General features: G+C 44.1%; 1 protein-coding gene across 1 annotated transcript in view; it reads right to left on the bottom strand.

Annotated features, from left to right (window-relative positions):
- Positions 1-3,108: 3,108 nt before the first annotated feature.
- MASTL (microtubule associated serine/threonine kinase like) overlaps positions 3,109-21,634 on the bottom strand; it is a 276,260-nt gene continuing 257,734 nt past the window's right edge. Inside the window, exon 12 of the mRNA XM_086941611.1 lies at positions 3,109-5,133. Within this exon, the coding sequence (XP_086797737.1) occupies positions 4,976-5,133 (158 nt within the window). The 3' untranslated portion in view covers positions 3,109-4,975. The remainder of the gene's footprint in view (positions 5,134-21,634) is intronic.

Here is a 21,634-nt window from a genome sequence, read left to right as displayed (position 1 = left end):
TGTTACATTTCAGTGCTTTGGAAGTAGTACAGTATACTATAGGTAAACACCTTATAGGTTTATGCTGTACCACATCCTTATAGTTTTGCACTTTGACATTCACTATGACAAACTTTTACAAACATAGAAATTTTGTTCTTTCTTTAACCATTAGAGGTAGTTCTAAAAAGAACTGGGTTTTTTTGGTTTTGTTTTGCTTGAAAAACGTAGAAAAATGAACTTTTTACACAAAATAATTGTTCAACAGGAACAAACTATGAAATTGAAAGAAAAAAATGATTTGCTGCATCTGTGGTTCCTGTTCTTCTGTAAAATTACTTCAATGGACTGTTGTCCGAAGGCTACTAATTTACTGCAATGTATGCATTGCATCATTAAATGTTTCAGTTCTGGCTGAATGTTCGCCACCACTGAAGATGGCATTGGTGGTACCCCGGTTCTTGCTGTAGATATACTAGAAGAGTCCTGCTCCTGAGATCTTTGCACCACAGCTCTACTCCAATTGTTGGGGTGTATATTTTTTACATGGCGTTCCATGCTGTGGGTTCCGAATGAATATTTCTTATTAGGATTTCCTCTAGATAACACTGTCACAGATCTTGCAGGTGACCAGTGGTGCATTTACCTTCTTCTGATGTTCTGGAAAGCTGAAAAATTTCCAGACTATGGACTCCTTCTTACTTGGGCGAGGGTCCTCTTCAACAAAGTCTTCATTAGAAGAATGGTCAGACTGTCGATGTTTTAGCCATTTGGAAGTATTTTTCTGTAGCTAGGAGATGTAGAAAAAAGGTGTTGCTTCTCTGAAAGCCAAAGAAGAATGATTAACATGGAAGGGGTCTTTCAACAATTGTATTAGGAAGTATTATAAACCAATTAAATCTTTTGGTTTAAGGTCACTTGGTTGGAAGTAAGCTTACAGAGCGCTTACGTTGCGTTTATGGAGCGCTAACGTCATCTTACGATGCGTTTACGTAGTACGCACCCTCGCAAGATTTATAATTGCTTAAATAAAGTTATATATGGTCTTTAAAAGTTTAAATTAACATGTTCTTTATTATCCCAGATAATGTGTACCTTTACATTGTGCAATGAATACGTAGATATAACGATTTAAGTTTATAAAACTTTCGGGGGTAAGAGCTCGAAGCTTTCACGGTGCGTGGACGGAGCTCTTACGTTGCGTGCACGTGTGACCTACCCTCGCGAGATTTATTACTACTTCAAAAAGTAATATACTGTTGTTAAAAGTTTAAAAAAACATTTTCTACATTAAAGCAGATATTGTTTAAATTAAAAACGTAGATATTATGTTTTAGACACTTAAAAAAATATGTAGGAGTAAGAGCTCAGAGCGTTCACGGTGCGCGGACCCTGTAATCATAAAAAAAAAAAAAAACTTGAAAATAAAAATTATATATATATATTATATTAAATATATATTCACTGAAAAAAACATAGGTTTCAGGTCATATATAGTTAGGAATTAGCATTTAAAAAACCATTGAAATTGCTCCTATATAGTCAGTTGTACTAACTATATTTCGCGCACCCGCAATCCACTGCTGATGATGTCACATATTACATCATTCATGACATGGTCATTCTTTAGACACGGCAAAGCTACAGGTATTTAATCTCCATACATGACTAACCTAAATGGAATACCAGATTTTAACCCACTGAATGCCATGCTTATGATGGGAGAAACAAGCACACATAGTGAAATCCTACTTTATTGCTCACTTATGTTCAATACTACAGGCTTCTTTGTTGCTCTACTAGAGGGATGGGATGCAGACACGGGACCCCGGAGGAAACAACAGTGGTGTGATGCCTTGATGCATCCAATATAAGCTGGTATATCAGCCAAATTCAGTCTGATTCAGTTCATACATCTCCACAGAGTTTATCTTACAAGGCAGAAGCCCTGGTGCATTCACAGTGACATCTTCCCAACATGCCTGAGATGTGGGGATGCAGATGGAGTTTATAAATAAAACCTGCCACTGCAGAGCAATATAGTCCTTCTGGTGAGTAATGGCCAGCTCAATATCTAACTTAGTGAGGTGAAGGGTGGAACTCATGGCTTGAATGGCCCTGGTAAGCATCGTAACAAACCTAGATGAGGTATTCCCAGGTTTTTCTGCATATCTTCCTCATTGTCACAAGGAAACTGTATGAAAATGGCATGCAGTGGAGCCTGATCTGCAGAGGTAGACACAAGGTTTACACCACTGCATGCCTATTGAGGCACCAATATAGGGGATGGGTTTGCTTATAAAAATACATCAAGTGTGTGTGGGTGTGGGGAGGGGGGCGGGGGATGAAGAGAGCAACTAGAGGACTCAACAATTTTTAAGCTAAAATGTCACAACCAAATAACAATTGATTTTAAGGCACTCCACAGGCTTTTGGTCAGGAATACATTCACTCAAAAAACGGTGAACTGCCCACAGATCTCTACATGGCCTCATGCCACAATAGACCAAGGAAGCTCTTTAATGGTACCAGCATTTCAGACCTCAGAGATTGGCCTCTAGAAAACTACTTTTGCAAACACCAAGAATTGAGTGGAAGACTGTTCCATACACAATGCACAAACCACTGTAACTTCTCATCTCTGTCCTCGAAAATCAAAGGGAACTTCCTAACATGCAGGAAAAATATCGAGACCCACATCTTATAATGCGCTTATAGCAGACTAAACTATAAGCTTAGGCTCATGTACTGCTTCTTGAATATTACGATGTCATGCTCTAAAGTGTTCAGATGCCTACGTTCTGTTCTTACACAGCACACTTAGTTTTCCCCCCATCCATTTCAAACTGTAAGATTGCGCTTCACCATATGGACTCAGCAACAAAAGGACAAGTCTTTCCTCTATTCCATTTGAACTACTTGTACGCATGCATAACATTACAATCTTTTCATGCGGCTTGTTTCTTGCATACCAGCATTTTACAAACATAAATAAATGTAAACAAATTAAAAACAAAGCCACAACCCACTGGTCTACCTCAACACTGCAGGGAAAAAAGTAACAACTAGTTGGTTCACTGACTTTCACACGAAAACTAGCATGAGTCTCATTCAAAAAAAGACACCATATTTTTTCAAAGGTTTGGTGATTTATTGGGAACAAAAACAAGAACAGCAGCAGAACTAGTTTGTGGTTAGAGCATATGCGCAGATACATAAAAAATTGTGTTTATGGTTACAGTTGTTTAATCTTATTTTCATATAAAACATGAATTGTACTCTCCTAAGCTAAGAAAAGTAATCCAGATCTGTAAAGTGAATACCACAAAACTAGAATGTGAAATAAATAAAAATGCAGCGTTGTTCATGTCTTTTTTTCAAACCAGAACACATTGTATATTTAATAAAAGTTTAAAATGTATGGCGAAAATGGCCTTAATCTACTTATTTGTCTGAAGAACAACTAGAGCATGGAGGAAAGTTAATTACAATGAAGAATCCATTCAGCTGCTCTCTATCAAATGAGATAGAGAGTAGTGTTAACCATTACATCTCGAACTGGGAGGCACAAAGAATAGTACGACAACACACTTCATCATCTGCACCAACCTTGGCACCACACTGAATATGAAAAATATAGGTGCCAGACTTCTCCATCTTGTAAGTTAAAAAAGCAGTGAGAATGACAAAATTACAATGATGCATTTTGTTCAAAGTCCTGCTACTGCGCCAAATTATCTACAAGTAAAACAGCCAGAACAGTTAAGGTAAGACTGGACAAAGGTATTGAAAAGTATGAACGTATGTTGGTTCCTACAACAGCTTAAGGAATGAAGTGGCAAGGAGGAGACAACAGCACTGTAGAAAGCACCTCGAATTCATGACCGATATGTACATGCCTTACATGTTGTTTTATTTGTAAAAGAATGCTTTAAAGATAATCTCATAACTCGAAGACCTTAAAGACATTTTGCTGTGTATAGGAAAGGGCAAGAGTGGCAGAAGAGTGGACATGATACTGACAACTATCATAAAACTACGGAACAGATCCCATTTATTCAAATAACTTTTCTTCACTTGGTCTAAACATGAAAAATATACAGTTTAAAGATTCCACAGAACACGTTTGTTTGTCTTCAGTTTAATCTTCTGTTGTAATCGTTGTATTTTTTGTTATGTCATGAGTTCCAGTGACTACTAAAACATTGCAAATGTGATTTTGTACATAGTTTTCAAAAAGGAAAAAATAAGGTTTGTACTTTGAAGACATCAGTAGAACTGCCTACATTGCAATGAAATTACAATTACTGGGTAATTCGTCATTTCTTTTTTTAAACGTGAGCACACACCAGCGACAAATCTGTGATTGAACACTGGTTGTAAGAAATGTCTCCATTAGACTACGCTGAATCATCAAAAACAGATGGTTCTCCTTACACAAACATATTAAATTATTTATATGATTTAGCGATTTTAATAAAAGCAAAATATTTACTTTTCTACTATATTAAAAATGACCTATACAATTATGAGTCAATCAGAACTGTCCACACAAGAGCAGAAGAAGCTTAATTTTAAACAGCAAAGTCATGAGACAAACCAGTGTTTTTGTAACATTATTAAAGAATCAAGCTGGTCTACAAAAATTAACATATATACAGATTTTGATACATATAAATACATAATATGACATTTGCAATAGGATAAATTACTTGATGAATGACATGTTCTAATAAAGTGCATTAGCTGAAATACCAAAATGTTCATTTTAATAAAAATGTATTTTCTGGCGTAAAGCCACTTCTAACCATTGTCTAAAGAAAAGTGCGTAGGTCGTTAAATTTGCATTGTTCAGGCGGCTTTGCAGATTTTCTCTGTTACAATTTAAAAGTACACTGATCACCAGAATAAAAAGAAACAAAAATACATTTTATTAATACAACAGCCAGGGACAGATAAGTCAGTCAGAAAAAAATCTGCAGCCAAATTGTTTCAGCTACAAACTAAAACCTGAGACTGTCAAATGTTGAGCATTATTTCTAGCATCAAAATAGGTAGTGTCAGTTTCATCATCAGGCTGTGGAATAAAGGGCATTTGTTGGTTTTGTAGATTATTCCAGTCTAGGCCATCGAACAGTGGATGACGCTTCAGTTCTAGAAACAAAACGCACAATAAATCCATGATAATCAAACCAATCATCCGCTATGCATAGACTACAATAAAAGGATGTGAGAGAAGAAAAAATAAGTTACTTACCTTCGATAACTCCTTATCTGGTAGAGACAGGATCTAGCCGCAGATTCCTTACTTTGGAATTCCCCCCAGGTGCCAGAATGGATCCCAAATTATTATTTTTTTTTTTAACAGCATTACCTCTCCGACACATTTTTGACGAGCACTGCCGGGACCCCTCACTCAGAGGTCTCCGCCGCACAGACGAACCCGCCTGTGCCCTCTTCCTTCATCCACTTCACCGTATCTAAGGCCCTTCTACCACCCGTCGACCGGGTTGGAATTATCACGGGTCCCCTGCTTTATCGTTTTACGCCAAGTGCAGCCCTGATGAGTCCCAGGTATCGCCCTATTTGACGAAACACGTGTCGGCTGGTGTTGTACAAATCTGAAGAAAAGATCTACATAAAACAACGTGTTTTACAACACCAACGGTGTCAACTTACTTTGTTTCAAACGTATTCAGTATCAAAACTGTTTATTATAAGTGTGCCCAGTAACTGCTATACATGTTCCTAGTGACAAGGTTTTCTCTTCCTTGGTTCTTCAAGAGGTTTAGGGTTTTCCTCCATACTGATTGCACCGTCCTAGAACTATACAAATCCATCACCCCTCACTAAATTTGTGCACTGCTAGAGTGCCCTATTCCTGCTCCCCTCAAACCCTTAGCAGAACTGGTACCTCTGCGCAGCAGTAAAGGGCATGGAGCGATTCCGTCCTACGTATACGATGTCGACAGCATCCATATAAACCCTTATCTGATGCGCCGATGCCAGTTTCTTCTGTGACCATTTTTCACGCCAAAATTGCGGATCTACTTTTAGAAACTGCCTATGGAAACCGTGTGCTAAAAAAAGAGACATCTTTGTGTCAATTACTAAGTTTTAAAGAAAGGCATCAGAATGCCAAGAAAGGGATCTTGTAGATAACATGACAAGCAGTTCGGAGAGTGGGGAGGATGGGAGGCTCAGTAAGGAATCTGCGGCTAGATCCTGTCTCTACCAGATAAGCCGTTACCGAAGGTAAGTAACTTATTTATCTGAGAGAGACATCCAGTCACAGATTCCTTACCTTAGAGTTAGATACCCAAGCAACAGATTCCTTACCTTAGAATTAGATACCCAAGCAACACCCCCTCCAGGTGTCTGATCTTTCGTGGACCCCTGGAGGAGGGTCCACGAAAGATCCCTGAATAGGATTAGGTGGTTGGTTATAGTATAAAGTGACCAGGCTGTCTAAAGAATATAGTTGAGTAAATGGAGACGCTCTACCAGAAGGACTGTGGGAAGGCCTTGGTAGCTGAAGTCTGCAAGTCAGCGAAAAGAATGTGGACAACATTACCCACAGCACAAGGATAAGAAATAGTTGGAGAGAACACTTATAGAAACAATGATACTATATAGCCCTTCAAACCATGACTTGACAAGTCTAAAGGATCAAGGACAACAGCTCATATCACTGAGTTAGAGTTCCAGCTCTTTGTCGTGGAAACTAGTATGTGAGCTAACCCTACTCTGAGAAACAGAGAAAAAGGTAATCTTAGAGCACATCCAGGGGGGGGGGGCGGGGGAGTGGGGAGAGAAAACCAATCAATGCTGAAACAAAAGAGCGCTGCGAGAAGAACAACTTTTGGTAGGGACCACCCTCTGTGGGAGAAAACTCTCCTAGAGAGAAGGTAACCCTCAGGAACTATGTAACGTAGAGGCCCATATGAGAAAGGAAAAAGAAATGCACAGGCAATAACCAAGTTAAGGTCATACTAGAAAACCAAGAAAGGTGTACTTACCAAAACAGATATGCACGTCCGGTGGAAGTAGTTCAGCACAACTATTTATTTTTTATTTAGTTTTATATAGCGCAAACATGACCCATGGGGGTATCAGAGCGGTTTACAGTAGACTGTTATCACACATTATACATACAATCAGAAATAGCATACAATACAAAAGAGGTAGACATTGGTGTGTGGATATAATCAGTGGCAAATAGTCATCAGAGAGTTAAAGTTTTAGGATGTTAATTTGTTCATTAGAAACATTTTCGCCTTCTTTTTTTAAGGCGGTAAAGGAGGAGATTCTGCTTACATCTGGGGGAAGGGTGTTCCAAATCTTCGGTGCAATACCTGAGAAAGCTCTGCACCCAGTTTTCTTTTTGTGAAAGGATTGAGGTTTTAGTAGTAGTGAGCTCAAACTTCGCGAATGTCTGCATCCTACCGACCGCTCTAGCTTTTGTGCTAAGTTGCTGGGGGTGTTGCTGTGTAGGGCTTTATGTGTCATGCAGGCAATCATTAGTTGTATTCTCGCCTCGTAGGGTAGCTAGTTCAGAGCCTTCAAGGCCGGGGTGATGTGGTTATTTCTTTATATTCCGGAGACCAGCCTGGCCGCAGCCTTAAGCGATGCCCTGAGCGGTGCTAGCTTTTATTTTGGAAGACCGCATAGAGTGGTGCTTCCATAGTCTAGTCTTGGTAACACTGGAGCTTGTACCGCCATTTTTAGATCAGTCTGTGGGAGGAAGGGTTTAAGTTTCCTTAGGATACTCAACTGATGATTGGCTCCCTTGGTGGCATTGTAGATTTGCGAAATCAGCGGTTGGGGTTTTTTGGAGAGTTCAGATATGAAGGGCGCTCTGCCTTGGTTTCTACGTTACAGTGTGTGGTGTGAGTAAGTCAGAGGTAGTGCGTGAAGAGCAGACGGAAAACACCCTTAACCGTCCAATGAAGTCAAAGACTTGGCAACAATTACACAGCTGTGCTCTCGCAACTACTTTAGGGTATCAAAACTTAGTACAATGACAAATGTAAAACAATAAATAGAAGCAGATTCTTTGGTGTGTTTCTTGTCACAGCAAGATGACGATTTAATGTATCCAGACTCGAAGCACAGTCACAGTAAGCCGACACGTGTTTCGTCGTGTACAGGCGAGTCAACACGACTCCTCAGGGCTTTGGACTCAACTCTGAGCAAGTGAGTTGAGAATAGTCTGGTGCTTGTATTGACAATCACTAATTATGTCTGTTCATATATATAAATCGGTAGGACAGTACATCCAATTTGTAAGGTGCACGAGATTGATCTCGCTGCTATGTTTTGCCCAGTGGGGTGGGTCGAGTTATCCCAAGAGTAACACTTAATACGGGTACGTATAAGGCAGTGCCGGGAGGGGATCCATCTGATGAGGCACAGAAGAAAACGGGTACGCTTCCTCAACCGCGATGCGCGGTAGTGCGGTATCCCTCCTCTGTAGTTTCCCGGTCGCCGTCTTCACGTGTTGGCTTACTGTGACTGTGCTTCGAGTCTGGATACATTAAATCGTTTTGATACCCTAAAGTAGTTGCGAGAGCACAGCTGTGTAAGCATTGTAGATTTGCTCCTGCATATTTAAATGTACATCCAGGGGGACTCCCAGGGATTTTGCGGAGTCAATGATGTATGGGGCGCAATCAAAGAAGTTAGATGCTCAGCCATAAGTCTATCATGGGTGTGTGATTGGGAGGGGAGATGAGGTGGAATTCAGTTTTCTTGGTGTGGAGCATGAGGTGGTTGCCATTGAGCCAACTTTGGGTACCATGAGGAATGGCGTTGAGGGAAATGATGTCATCTGGTGAGGAGATTTTCATATATAGTTGTGTGTCGTCCGCGTATAGGTGATATAGAATGTTTTCAGAATTCAGCGTATTAGCAAGGGGTTCCACAAGTAGAATAAAAAGGATTGGTAATAGTGCTGATCCCTGTGAAACTCCTAGGGTGACCATGGATGTCGAGAGAATGATTGTTTCATCTTGATTATTTGGGTTCTGTTGCTTAGGAAGAAGGTGAACCATTGTAACACTGGACCGGTTAGGCCCATCCTTCGTTCAAGTAGGGACAGTACATTATCGTGTTTAACCGTGTCGAAAGCGGAAGATAGGTCAAGAAGTATCAATAGGCACGATTCGTTATGATCTCACATTTTAAGAATGTCATCCATTATGTGGGTGAGTGCTGATTCAATACTGTGGCCTTAACGGAAGCCAGATTGGTGTTCATCTAGGAGGTAGAAGTTCTCGATGTGGTTGCAAACTTGAATTTGTACACATTTTTCCAATAGTTTCGCCAGAGTGGGGATGTTGGATATAGGGCGATAGTTGTTGAGGTCTGTGGAGAGGGTATCGGCTTTCTGTAGTATAGGTGTGACCTGCCCTATTTTAAGGCAGTCGGGTATGGAGCCTTGCCTCAGAGACGTTAACAATTTTTGTCCATAGGGGTAGAATATAGGTCTTTATCATTTTGACTACAGATGGAGGTAGGGGATCAGATAAATGATTGGCAGGGTTGATCGCTAGCAGGGTGCTATAGATTTCATGTTCCGGGATGGGTGAGAAGGAATGCCAGTTGGCATTGTTTTTTGGAGCTTCGATCGAAAAGCTAAAAAAGGCCTTGATCTGTGTGTAAAGAATAGACTCATGGTCAGTAGTTTGTTGGAGGTCTTTCTTGGATTGAATGTCATTTTCAATGGTTCTAGTCTTTTCTAGGAAGAATTTTGCAAGCTCGTCGCAGTTAGGGGTTGCTTAGCTCCACCACTTTTGGAGAGTTACGCAATTGTTATTTTACGATTTCGAATAGTTTTTTGGGATGGTTAATGCCTTGGCTCAGCTGTGTTTTGAAGAAGTCTGCTTTAGCTTTTAAGATTTTTCTATTGTAAGTATTTCTCAGTGCTCTAAATTGGCATAGGTGATCAGTGGAGGGTGCCGATTTCCATGTTCGCTCAGCTAGTCTTAACTTGCGTCGGTCCGAGTTTAGGTTCTCATTGGACCGTGGTTTGAAGATTTTGGGGGAGATGTTTTTTTCTTGGAGGAGCGCAGTGGTATCAAGGATTTCAAGCATAGTGGCACTGTAAAAGTCTGTGAGATCATGGACGTCAGCCATGTCTGTTGGAGGGATCAGGGCGGAATTGCATTGGATACCAAGGTGTTGGGATTAATATTTTGGATATTTCTTTTCCATTGTTTTGTTTTTGTAGGTTGGCTTCGTTTTGGAGTTCTCTCACTGTTGATGGAGAAGAAGATGCTGTAGTGATCAGTCCAGTCACATGGGGTGATGGATTCTAGTGATATAGTTTTTGTTTTCGCTATGATGAGGTCTAATGTCTCCCCCTTGTTGTGGATTGGGCTGTCACAGAATTGGGACAGACCCTTGTCTGACAGAAAGGATTTGAGACCGCTTACATCATTATCACCAGTATTGTTCCAATGGAGATTGAAGTCTCTCAGAAAAATCTGCGGCACTTGTGACTTGTTGTTGGCTGTAATGACTTCCAATAGTTCATCAATGAACTTCAGATTGTCACCCGGGGGTGGTATATTATGTGAAGTTTGCGGATGATGCCCTTCTCATCAGAGATGTTGGTGCAGAGATGTTCACAGGAGGATAAGGAGATGGAGTCTGCTTGATTAACTGTGATTGTGTTGCGATAGATGCAGGCTAACCCACTTCCGGGTTTCACAGTTCTATTCAGGCAAAATATATCATGACTAGGGAGGACCAGTAGGTCAAGGATGGGAGCAGAGGAACTATTTAGCCATGTTTTGGTGAGGATGATGATATCCAGATCATTTGAGAGGATGAGATCATAAATGACTGCAGCATGTTTGTTAGCCGATCGGCAATTGATTAGTGCACAGTTAGTGAGTAAAGGTAGACTGCATTATGTTGACCTTTGTGAGGTTTTCCCTAATTATGGATCTGTAGTAGCGAGTGGGTTCTCTGTAGGGGTTAGGTCGGATGGATTGGATAGTGCCAACTAGAGACTTGGTGCTGTCATTATGGCTGGTATATGATATGAGAAGGTCATGTAAGTCATTGTCAGCTAGTCCGTCCATTGCCCTCGTAGGAAGATACGGGTCGTTGGGTGAGGGTATTTTACTCCATCTTGTATAGTCTGGGTGTGGATTTGTGGTGAAGTATCTGCTGGTTTGCGGACTAATTTGGTTCACAGTGGCGCTAGTTGCTTTATTAGAGTTTAGGAGTTCATTGCTTATCGATGACAGATTTTGCATTTAGTCCTTGAGATGGGCTAGGCCTATGGTTAACTCGTTGAATCGAGCGGTCCAGTCATGGTTAGGACACTTAGTTAACTGTGTGGGCGTGTGTTCCCTTACAGTGGTAGGTCTTCCAGTATGGCCTGGTTGCATTGAGATCTGGATATCAAGTTGAGTGGGGATATCATTATTAGTTTTTGATGGGGTTAGTTGAGTAAGGAGGGTTGTGGGTGGTTCAGAGTAGATGTGAGTGATGGCCTTAAGAGGTGATAGCATAAGAGGGGCTGCTGCATGTGAAGGGGGTATGATCGCTGAGTGTTGTTTGGTTGAGCGGGTAAGGCATCGAAGGCGTTCGGGGTTGATTGGGGATCAAGGTAAATGTCGAGTCAAGTGGAGATTTGTCAGATAGCTTATCTGCTGGTTCGGCGATTTGGATGTCAGGGGTGGAGTTTCGGTTGGTGCATTCTCCATTGGTCGGCAGGTGAATCAGGTGTGTGCCTGCTTTGGGATGGTCGATATCTAACTTTATGACTGTCCGAGCTGGACCCGGGGGGCCCTGGTGTGGTTGAGTCCGTTGTGAGAAACGTGTAGGGGCCATTGGGGGTGTGGCATGATGTAGGATCCCTGGAGGTCGTTAATAGATTAACTCCTTGGGCGCTCATGACAAGCTCAGCTCGTCATGAGGCACAGTGGCGCTGTGCTCATGACTAGCTCTGCTCGTCATGACTGCCGCGGAACGCCCACGTGAGGATAATTCCCTTGCTGTGCTGGGCGTTCCAATAAACGGGCGTGGTCATGACGCATTCAGCTCGTCATTAGCACAGCGCTACCGTGATGCATGACGAGCCGAACTCGTCACAAGCACTGTGGCGCCGCGTGCGTCCCGCAGCGAAGGGGTTAAGTAGCAGATATTGCGTATCTTCCGGTTAAACGGGAGGAGTTGTGTCGGGGAGTGAATTTATCTTGCGTGTACGCTGCTCTTTTAAGAGTAGGAAAGATTTATGAGTGCTAGATTGCTATTAGAAGCTTGTATGAGGTTATTACCATTACTGTGTGTGTGTAAATATATATATATATTTATATAAGACACAAAAGTTAGGCTAATCCAAGCCACAGATCCGGCGGGCACACGGCTGGGGTAGCCACCCCCTTTAAATTCAACACGCGGTCACCTCGTGGAAAACCTCACTGGGTTCGATCGAGTTTGTCAACAAAAGAGCCGTGGCCACAGTATATTCAGTGCAGGGAAGTTTATACATCGTGCCTGAATAAACTTCCCTGCACTGAATATACTGTGGCCACGGCTCCTTTGTTGACAAACTCGATCGAACCCAGTGAGTTTTTCCACGAGGTGACAGCGTGTTGAATATATATATATATATATATATATATATATATATATATATATATATATACATAACACACACAGTAATGGTAATATCCTCATATCGTTATGTTTATATATGTGTTCACGTTTATACGGGTATATAATGCAAGTATAGTTATATATATATATTGCGCTGGTAAAAGGTGAAACGGGCAAGCAATATATTTTCAGAAGCAGATAAACTATAAGGTGTACAAAGTGTCAGAAACTGTTCTAAAAATGCCTATTAGGCATGCAGAACATGGTATCCCTAGAACTGGGAAGAAGGCAAGCGTGCATCTGCACAATGCAATCAAAATACCCCCTACAGAATAAGAACTTGGGTAGAAACTAGCTTCAGAAAGCAGCCCGTTAGAAAAGGAGCAAATAGGACCACAAGATAATATATATCCCAGATAACGGGAACCATAACCTGCATTGACAGTATAAGAAGAATAAAAACACCTGCAAAAGGCAATAACATCTCACCGGGTGTCACCTGTTGACAGACATTTTGAAAAGAAAACCTAATGGGCTTTGCCCTGGAATGGTTCATGTGTGAATCAAAAAGGGATTTGCCCCATACAAACCTAGTACGGGAGAACTAGGGAAGCAGATAGTCTGCTCCACCCCGACAATCTCAAAATTGTCGACAAGGCAGAGTTGGCATGTGTGCCGAACAGACTGGTGCCATCAAAAGGCACATCATTCAAGGTGGCCTGAACAGCCTCCAAAAAACCAGAGGAGCATAGCCAGGTGCAACGATGTAACGCCACAGAAGAGGTCATGGACCGACCAACTGAATCAGTGGTATCCATACCACAATGAATGACCAAAGTAGCTGCTTGTTGCCCATCTCAGATTAATTGGACAAGTTCATCCTCTGTGTCATTCGGAACCGAAGGCAGTAGACTTGTCAATGACTCCCACAATAAAGGGAAAAAAAGTCAAAAAATGCAAGACTTACAAATGGATCGCAGTGCAGAACTGGTGGAGGAGAAAATATGCCTGCCACAAGAGTCTATTCTCCTGGAATCTCAGTCATGCGGTACATTTGGAAGAGAGTTGGAAAGAGTTGGAAACGTGAGCGGCCTGTACCACCAAACAGTGATGAGTAGGATGTCAGAGGGGACAGGCTAAATCATATGGGGCAGGACGGTGTCTGTGCAAAGTAGACCAATCCACAGGGTCTCCTGCATCAGATTTAGTCCAAGCCCCCAACAAAATGTTATAAGGAGCTTCAGGACCTGCTGACTTTCAGGAGACTGCTCAAAACCTGGCTGTTCGAGCAGTGGCAGCACTCGCCCCCCCTTGCCTTGAGACCCTCATGGATTGATTGATTGACTGAGCTTCACTATAAGGGTTCAGAAAAGGGGGTGGTGATGAACAGAGTGTCTGAATTAAGCAGACCACTCTTACCCAGTCCAAAGATCAGGGCTGATCCATCACCGTTTTTTAGCTCACTGCACCATCCCAGCTCAGAACCTGGCTACATGCAAATTAGTCTGTTCCTGTCCCAGTGCATGATGGGAACAGGGCAAACCAACTACCAAGCCAATTCTTATACTGGGAAGGAAACAAGCTACCGGGGACCGGTTTCTGGCATTTCAGCCGTCGTCGGCCCGGCTTGCTTGAATCCTGATGGTGCAATGAGCAAGACATGAGTCCCTTTCTCACTGCCCCATCAGGATTCAAGCAAGCCTGGCCTTAAGACGGCTGAAATGCCAGAAACCGGTCCCCGCTAGCTTGTCTCCTTTCTGGTGAAGAATTGGCTTGGTAGTTTAGTCTGCCCTGTTCCCATGATGCACTGGGCCAGGGACAGACTGATTTGCATATAGCCAGGTTCTGAGCTGGGATGGTGCAGTGAGATAAATAACGGTGATGAATCAAGCCCTGATCTTTGGACTGGGTAAGAGTGGTCTGCTTAATTCAGACACTCTGTTCATCACCACCCCCCTTTTCTGAACCGTTTTTGGCCACTATAGGTGTGGCAGGGTATACTCAGACATGAGTCCTTTTCTCACTGCCCCATCAGGATTCAAGCAAGCCGGGTCGAAGACGGCTGAAATGCCAGAAACCGGTCCCCGGTAGCTTGTCTCCTTTCTGGTGAAGAATTGGCTTGGTAGTTTAGTCTGCCCTGTTCACATGATGCACTGGGCCAGGGACAGACTGATTTGCATATAGCCAGGCTCTGAGCTGGGATGGTGCAGTGAGATAAATAACGGTGATGAATCAAGCCCTGATCTTTGGACTGGGTAAGAGTGGTCTGCTTAATTCAGACACTCTGTTCATCACCACCCCCCTTTTCTGAACCGTTTTTGGCCACTATAGGTGTGGCAGGGTATACTCAGACATGAATCCCTTTCTCACTGCCCCATCAGGATTCAAGCAAGCCGGGCCGAAGACGGCTGAAATGCCAGAAACCGGTCCCCGGTAGCTTGTCTCCTTTCTGGTGAAGAATTGGCTTGGTAGTTTAGTCTGCCCTGTTCCCATGATGCACTGGGCCAGGGACAGACTGATTTGCATATAGCCAGGTTCTGAGCTGGGATGGTGCAGTGAGATAAATAACGGTGATGAATCAAGCCCTGATCTTTGGACTGGGTAAGAGTGGTCTGCTTAATTCAGACACTCTGTTCATCACCACCCCCCTTTTCTGAATCGTTCACTATAAGGGAGCACCTGCTCCACCCCTGTTTAGCTGTGATGGAGGACGCCAATCAGGGGATCAGTAGTTATTGGCTAATAGGGCTGGGGCCATAAACTGGAGCCATAAATCGCCCCCCTGCCCACCAGATGACCATGAGGCTACATACCAACGCGGTCAGGGATCAGCAAAACAGAGATACGCCTCTCTCCTCACCATCTAGCAGCATAGAAGCTGAACTCTATCCTCCCCTTCAAGCAACATGGAAGATGGACTAACTCGACCCACCCAGAGTAGAAAGGGAAACTATACTCTGTAATCACTACAATTTGGCGGCCATTTTAGACTGGTCTCTCTCTCTCTCTCTGTGTCGGCCATCATGGACTAGTCTTTTTCACTATTCGACCACACTCTAAGAACTGGCCTCTTTAGACTATTCTCACCTAGCGAATGTCTGCCTTTCAGTGCAGTATTATACTTCTACTTGTATTTAACGCACCGATCATTAGCTCATATATTTCTTGCTGCTCTCCAGTCTCATTTCTGACTCATTTAGCTCTTTGTTTGCACCTGTATTTTGTTCCAGTATATCATTAGTATTATACTTCTACTTGTATACTGTACAATTGTTATAAGCTGCACCCATTTCACTTTCTATTTTTGTATTGCACCGATTACTACCTCATATTTTTATATAGTTATATATATATCTTTTTCTTTTTGTAAGTTGCACCCTTTTCACTTTTTTCCCTGGACTGCACCAATTGCTACCTCCTATATTTTGATTATGTTGGCTGCTCACTAGTGTCACTTCTGTTTCCATGTAACTTACCGTTTGCCTCTATTTTTGTATTGCACCGATTACTACCTCATATTTTTATATATTTATATATATATCTTTTTCCTTTTGTAAGCTGCACCCATTTGCAGCTTACAGCGTACCGATCGCTACCTCATATATTTTGATTGCTCACTAATGTCATTTTTGATTCTGACTGCTACCTCATATACTCAGTCTGCTCACCATTGTCACTATCGTTACATGTAATTTGTTGTTTGCACTTGTTTTGCTCCTGTTATCATTATTGTACACCCTCCTACGCCTACCTCTACCCAACATGGATCTCATCGGCAAACACATATAAAATCATCTACCCACCATTACCCAACAAAAAAGCCGCTAAGCGCTTTAAACATAACTTCCTTAGGACCCACCCTGAAACCCCCTTTGTCGACACCTATTTCTCACCGGTGAATGGATCCATGAATATTGACATCATCTTCCACACCACACTTAGAGTCCAATGGAGAAAAGTGTTCTGCACCTTACTCACCGTCTCCTCTACCAGGAAATCCGCTCATGGCTCAACACTCTCCATCACACCATCTCAACTCTTCCCAGGCAGAACCACCATCACTATCTACAATAACGGGATTGTCCTAATTCAATCCACAGACAGGAACCTGGAACTACTAGACAACATGTTCCCCACCTTTAAACAGCACCTCTCCAATCCACGGACCCCCACTCACAGCACCCCCAGTCCTCTCATCCCTAACCGCACAGCCTTCAATCACAACCCAGCTAACATAGCTCAGCCCCAAAACGACACGCACCTCTCCGCTACCCCCAGCACCTTAATCACCCACCCACCTTCTGTAGCTACCCCACACTCCTCAATCACAGACATAGATCTCTCCCCCTCTACCCCCTGCACCTTAATCACCCACCGACCTATTGTAGCTGCCCCACACCTCTCAATCACAGACATAGACCTCTCCCCCATATACACCAGCCGCACCCCATCACAGCTGAGGAACATCTCACAGCTCTCCCCTCCCCAATCCGCGGTAATCAGTCACCCTCTTGATCATACTTCCCATTGCATACCACCCGTTCATATCCCCCAAATTCCTCCATGCACTAGCGAAGATCACCCCCCTTTGCTCACTCCTGTTATCCCCACCCTCCTCACCCCCCACCACACAACCTCTGCGAACGTCGCAGATGCTGCTGTAATCGATCACCCATCCGATCTCACTTCCCCACACCCCTCATGCATTGGCGATTATCATCCCCCTTCACACATCACCAATACCCCCACCCTCCTTACTCCCCACCCCACTCCTCACACAAGTCGCGCAGAACCCACCTCCACCACCTTGAGCATACCTCCCGCGTCCCGCGACATGACCGACCCTCACCCTCTCTCCCCCCCCAACTCTCACTCCCCACTACCCCACCCCATCGGCCAGACTCAAGGAACACACCACCTCCCTCAACATAACCCCTTATCCTTTATCCCCTCCCATTCTTAGCCCTCACCCCCGTATTGTCACTCCTTCCCTCTCCAGTCTACATTCATCCCTCAACTCATCCACACCGCCTACCACAAGCGCCATCACTCACGCTATCAACCGCCCCCTGTCCTCATCCCCGCCCCCTGTTCACAAACTCTCTCATCCTTCGAACGCTACCCCACCTACTCGGACCGCAGAGCCCTGCTCCATCGCGCGCACATCCCGTCACATTCGATCCAGTTCCCACCCCATTACCCGACTCAAACACTCACCCACTGCTCTCACTTCAAATTCCATCCCCAATCCAACACTGGACATGATCATCTCCACCCTCCTACAAGTCAAGGAAGAGCTCCACACCATCAAAGAACTTCTTCTCACACACCCCAGGCACCCACTACCCTACACTTCCCCGCCCAACAAGGACTCCATTCGCCCCTCAAACCGTTCCACCCTGCTCTCCCCGCGCTGGCCCTCTATCCCTGATCGCAAGGCCACCGGCCGTCCCCGTCGCACCCTAAACACCCTTTCGGGCCGAGACTTACACAATCTCCTCTGCTCTTATGGCCCAGGTCCCACAAAACGCTCACCCACAACACACCTCCCCATACCCACGATTCGCACAAATCCCCTCAGGCCACCCACACTGAGCAACAGAAGTTCTGTCCCCTGTAATCTCAAAAATATCCCCCTCTCCATAGAACATTCTCCCACCCTCCTCACCCCTAGACTAAAGTGTATCCTGCTCAACTGCAGGTCGGCCCGGAGACACTCCTCTGGCATCGCGGAGCTCATCTTATCAAGGGGCATTGATCTAGCCATTCTGACTGAAACGTGGTTAACTGAAACATCCACATCTATAATGGACATACCAGTCCCCCCCAACTATCGCATTATTAGGCTCGACAGGAATGGCAAGACGGGCGGGGGAATCGCATGCATCTACAGGAGCAACCTAGCTGTCACTGAAGGCCCCTCCCCCTCCCTCTCCTCCTGCGAACTCATCTGCCTTGAGATTAATAGTGAGGGCAAACCTGTGTGCTCCCTTCATGTTATTTACCACCCACCCGGTGACAACTTCATCTTCTCCCAACAACTAATGGACGCGATATCCACCAACGCCGGTCGACAGCTCAATCAAATTTACCTGGGAGACTTCAACCTCCACTGGAATGACCAGAAAGACACTGTGGTGAAGAGCCTTAAGACGTTCCTCGACGCGCTTGACCTCACCCAAATCTGCAACGGTCCGACACATGAAAAAGGCTCTATCATTGACCTTATCATCGCCAAAGAAGACTCTAGCCAACTAGTCGCAATCGAACCATGTGACTGGTCAGACCACCACATCATCACCTTCTTCATCAACGAAAAAGTCAAACTTAACCCGGCGCAACCTGCCAAAACCAAGATTTGGAAGAGGGACCTGAAGAACCTTAACCCAAAGTCCTTGCCTGCCCACACAGGCAGTCTCCTTCTTCCCCCGACGGACGTCTCTGATGTACATTCATTGACCAACCTCTACCTAGACTCCATGTCTACAATAATCAATGAAGCCGCACCCTTGCAATTGAAGAGAGTCTCCACCAAGAACTCGAACCCATGGTACGATGGCAGACTCAATGAAGACAGACGTGTGATGCGCTTAGCTGAGCGCGCGTGGAGATAGGACCCCTCAGCACTGAACCTTAGAACGCTTAAGAGTAAGAGAAACGCTTACTTCAGAAAAATCAAACGCTCGAAATCAATATTCTTTAGCCAACAGCTGGATCAAGCTAAAAACCGACCAAAACAACTGTTCGAGTTAGTCAAAACCCAAACCAAAATGCAACCTCCACAACCCAACAACTTAACAAAGGCTATCCCTAGTTGCGAAGACGTCTCTGCTTTCTTCAAGCAAAAGAACGACACTATAAGAAGCGATCTCATCAAGGATGCACGTCGATTCGCCGGCTCCATATGCACAACTAACACTCATGCTAAAAACAACGCTTCATGGACATCCTTCGACACCTATTCCGAAGAATCAATTCACAAGCTGCTGGTCACCTTGAAACCCGCCAATCATCACACAGACCCCCTACCTGCCAATGCTGTTAAAGTCCTCACCCCCCTGTTCCTCCCACTCTGGACTAAAATCATCAACTGTTCCCTGCAACAAGGGCTCATCCCAGACTCCCTCAAGATTGGGCAAGTCACGCCTATACTCAAGAAACCCACAGCTGACCCGGCCGACCTAAACAACTATCGTCCTATCACCAATATCACCACTCTAGCAAAACTGTTAGAAAAATGCGTGCAACTCCAACTGACAAAACACATTGAGCAGTTTGACCTCCTCAACTCTCACCAATCCGGATTCAGAGCAAAGCATAGCACGGAAACGGCCATTACACACATAATAGATGATGCCCTCCAAATCCTTGATCACAATGAGTCTTGCCTCCTCATCCTTCTTGACCTTTCTTCAGCATTTGATACGGTCAAACACGAGAATCTACTGGAGCTCCTAAATACTAGAATGGGCATATCCGGGACGGTTCTCAAATGGTTCACGTCCTTTCTGCACAACCGTTCTCAGAGGTTCAAGATCAACAACGCACTGTCCTCGCCTGTGCCAGTAACACTGGGCGTCCCGCAAGGTTCCTCCCTATCCCCCACATTGTTCAACCTCGTCATGGAACCACTCACCACCTTGCTTCAATCTTCTAAGGTACATTTCCATATGTACGCCGATGACACTCAGCTCTACCTCAAGCTTCAATCCCCTGAAGACATCAAACTGTTGAATGCCACACTAAGAAACACCCAAGCTTGGCTGGCCGACAATCACCTCAAACTAAATGCTCTGAAAACTAAGTTCCTTCTGATCTCTCCTCCTGCGAAAAAGGCCATCACCCAAACCTGGCTCAATCATCTAACCGCACTCAATGTCCAACCCACCATCGTGGACTCAGCGAAATCCCTTGGTATCACACTGGACTGCAATCTCGACATGCAGCAGCATATTAGCATAGCAACTAAAGGAGCCAACTTCCAAATCAACACGTTGAGAAAACTCAAACCCTTCCTACCACCCAAGGACTTCCAAACTGTGGTACAAGCCTTAGTCATTCCTCGCATAGACTACGGAATCGTGGCTCTCAGCGGGCTCCCCCTGACAACAACGGCTCCCCTAAGAGCCTCCCTGAACGCGGCCGTGAGACTCATCACTGGCTCAAGAAAACACTCGCATATATCCCCTGACTTAAAAGCCCTGAACTGGCTGCCTATTGAAGCCAGAATTCAGTTGAAAATTGCCTGTATGACACACTCGGCCGTACACCACAAGGCACCCAACTACCTCTCTCATAAGCTGACCATATCAGGAGGCTCAAGATCCAACAGAAGCACAAACACTCTCCTCCTGAAACCACGGAGATTCCGGAAGGAAAAAACATACAAACGCTTATTCTCTGGAATGGCACCTAGGATCTGGAATGCACTCCCGCCAGAAACCAGGCTTATCCCGTCCACTATACTCTTCACGAAAGAGGTGAAGGCCATCCTTATGGCTAAATACACCTAAACACTATTGATACTGGAACAATGACAGTATTTGGCTCCCACATTATCGGCCTCAATAACCTGCAACGCACCCACTACTGACTAATGCTTTGCTTTCAACATTGTGTTTACTCACCCTCTGGGGTGCTATAATCTTATCCGTTTAGACATTGTACTGCTTCCATATTATTGTTTCTTGATTGTTATTACTCTTTATACTCTTGTATGATTGATACCCTATTTTTGCAACTCACTGTCTACGGAATCTCATATTGATTTAAGAGTCTTGTTTATCCTACCTACTGTTTCTGTAAAGCGCTCTGATATCTGCAAAGATCTTGTTCGCGCTATATAAAACTTTAAAAATAAATAAATAAATACATTTCCACTGAAGGAAGTGTCCAATCCAAAACCATAGAAACACCATTAGCATATCAGCAAAGGTGGGGCTTGCCCCCTAGGCAAAGCAAGGGGGGAAAAGAAGGCCTGAGGCGAGGGAAGGCTCTAAGCCTCTAGCTACACCCAGCTCAGTCAGCCAACTATTCTGCA

This window comes from Lissotriton vulgaris, chromosome 10 (genome assembly GCF_964263255.1).
Source record: "Lissotriton vulgaris chromosome 10, aLisVul1.2, whole genome shotgun sequence".
Lineage (NCBI taxonomy): Eukaryota > Metazoa > Chordata > Amphibia > Caudata > Salamandridae > Lissotriton > Lissotriton vulgaris.
Note: the sequence above shows the minus strand (reverse complement) of the source record. Positions and strands in the feature narration are given on the sequence as shown.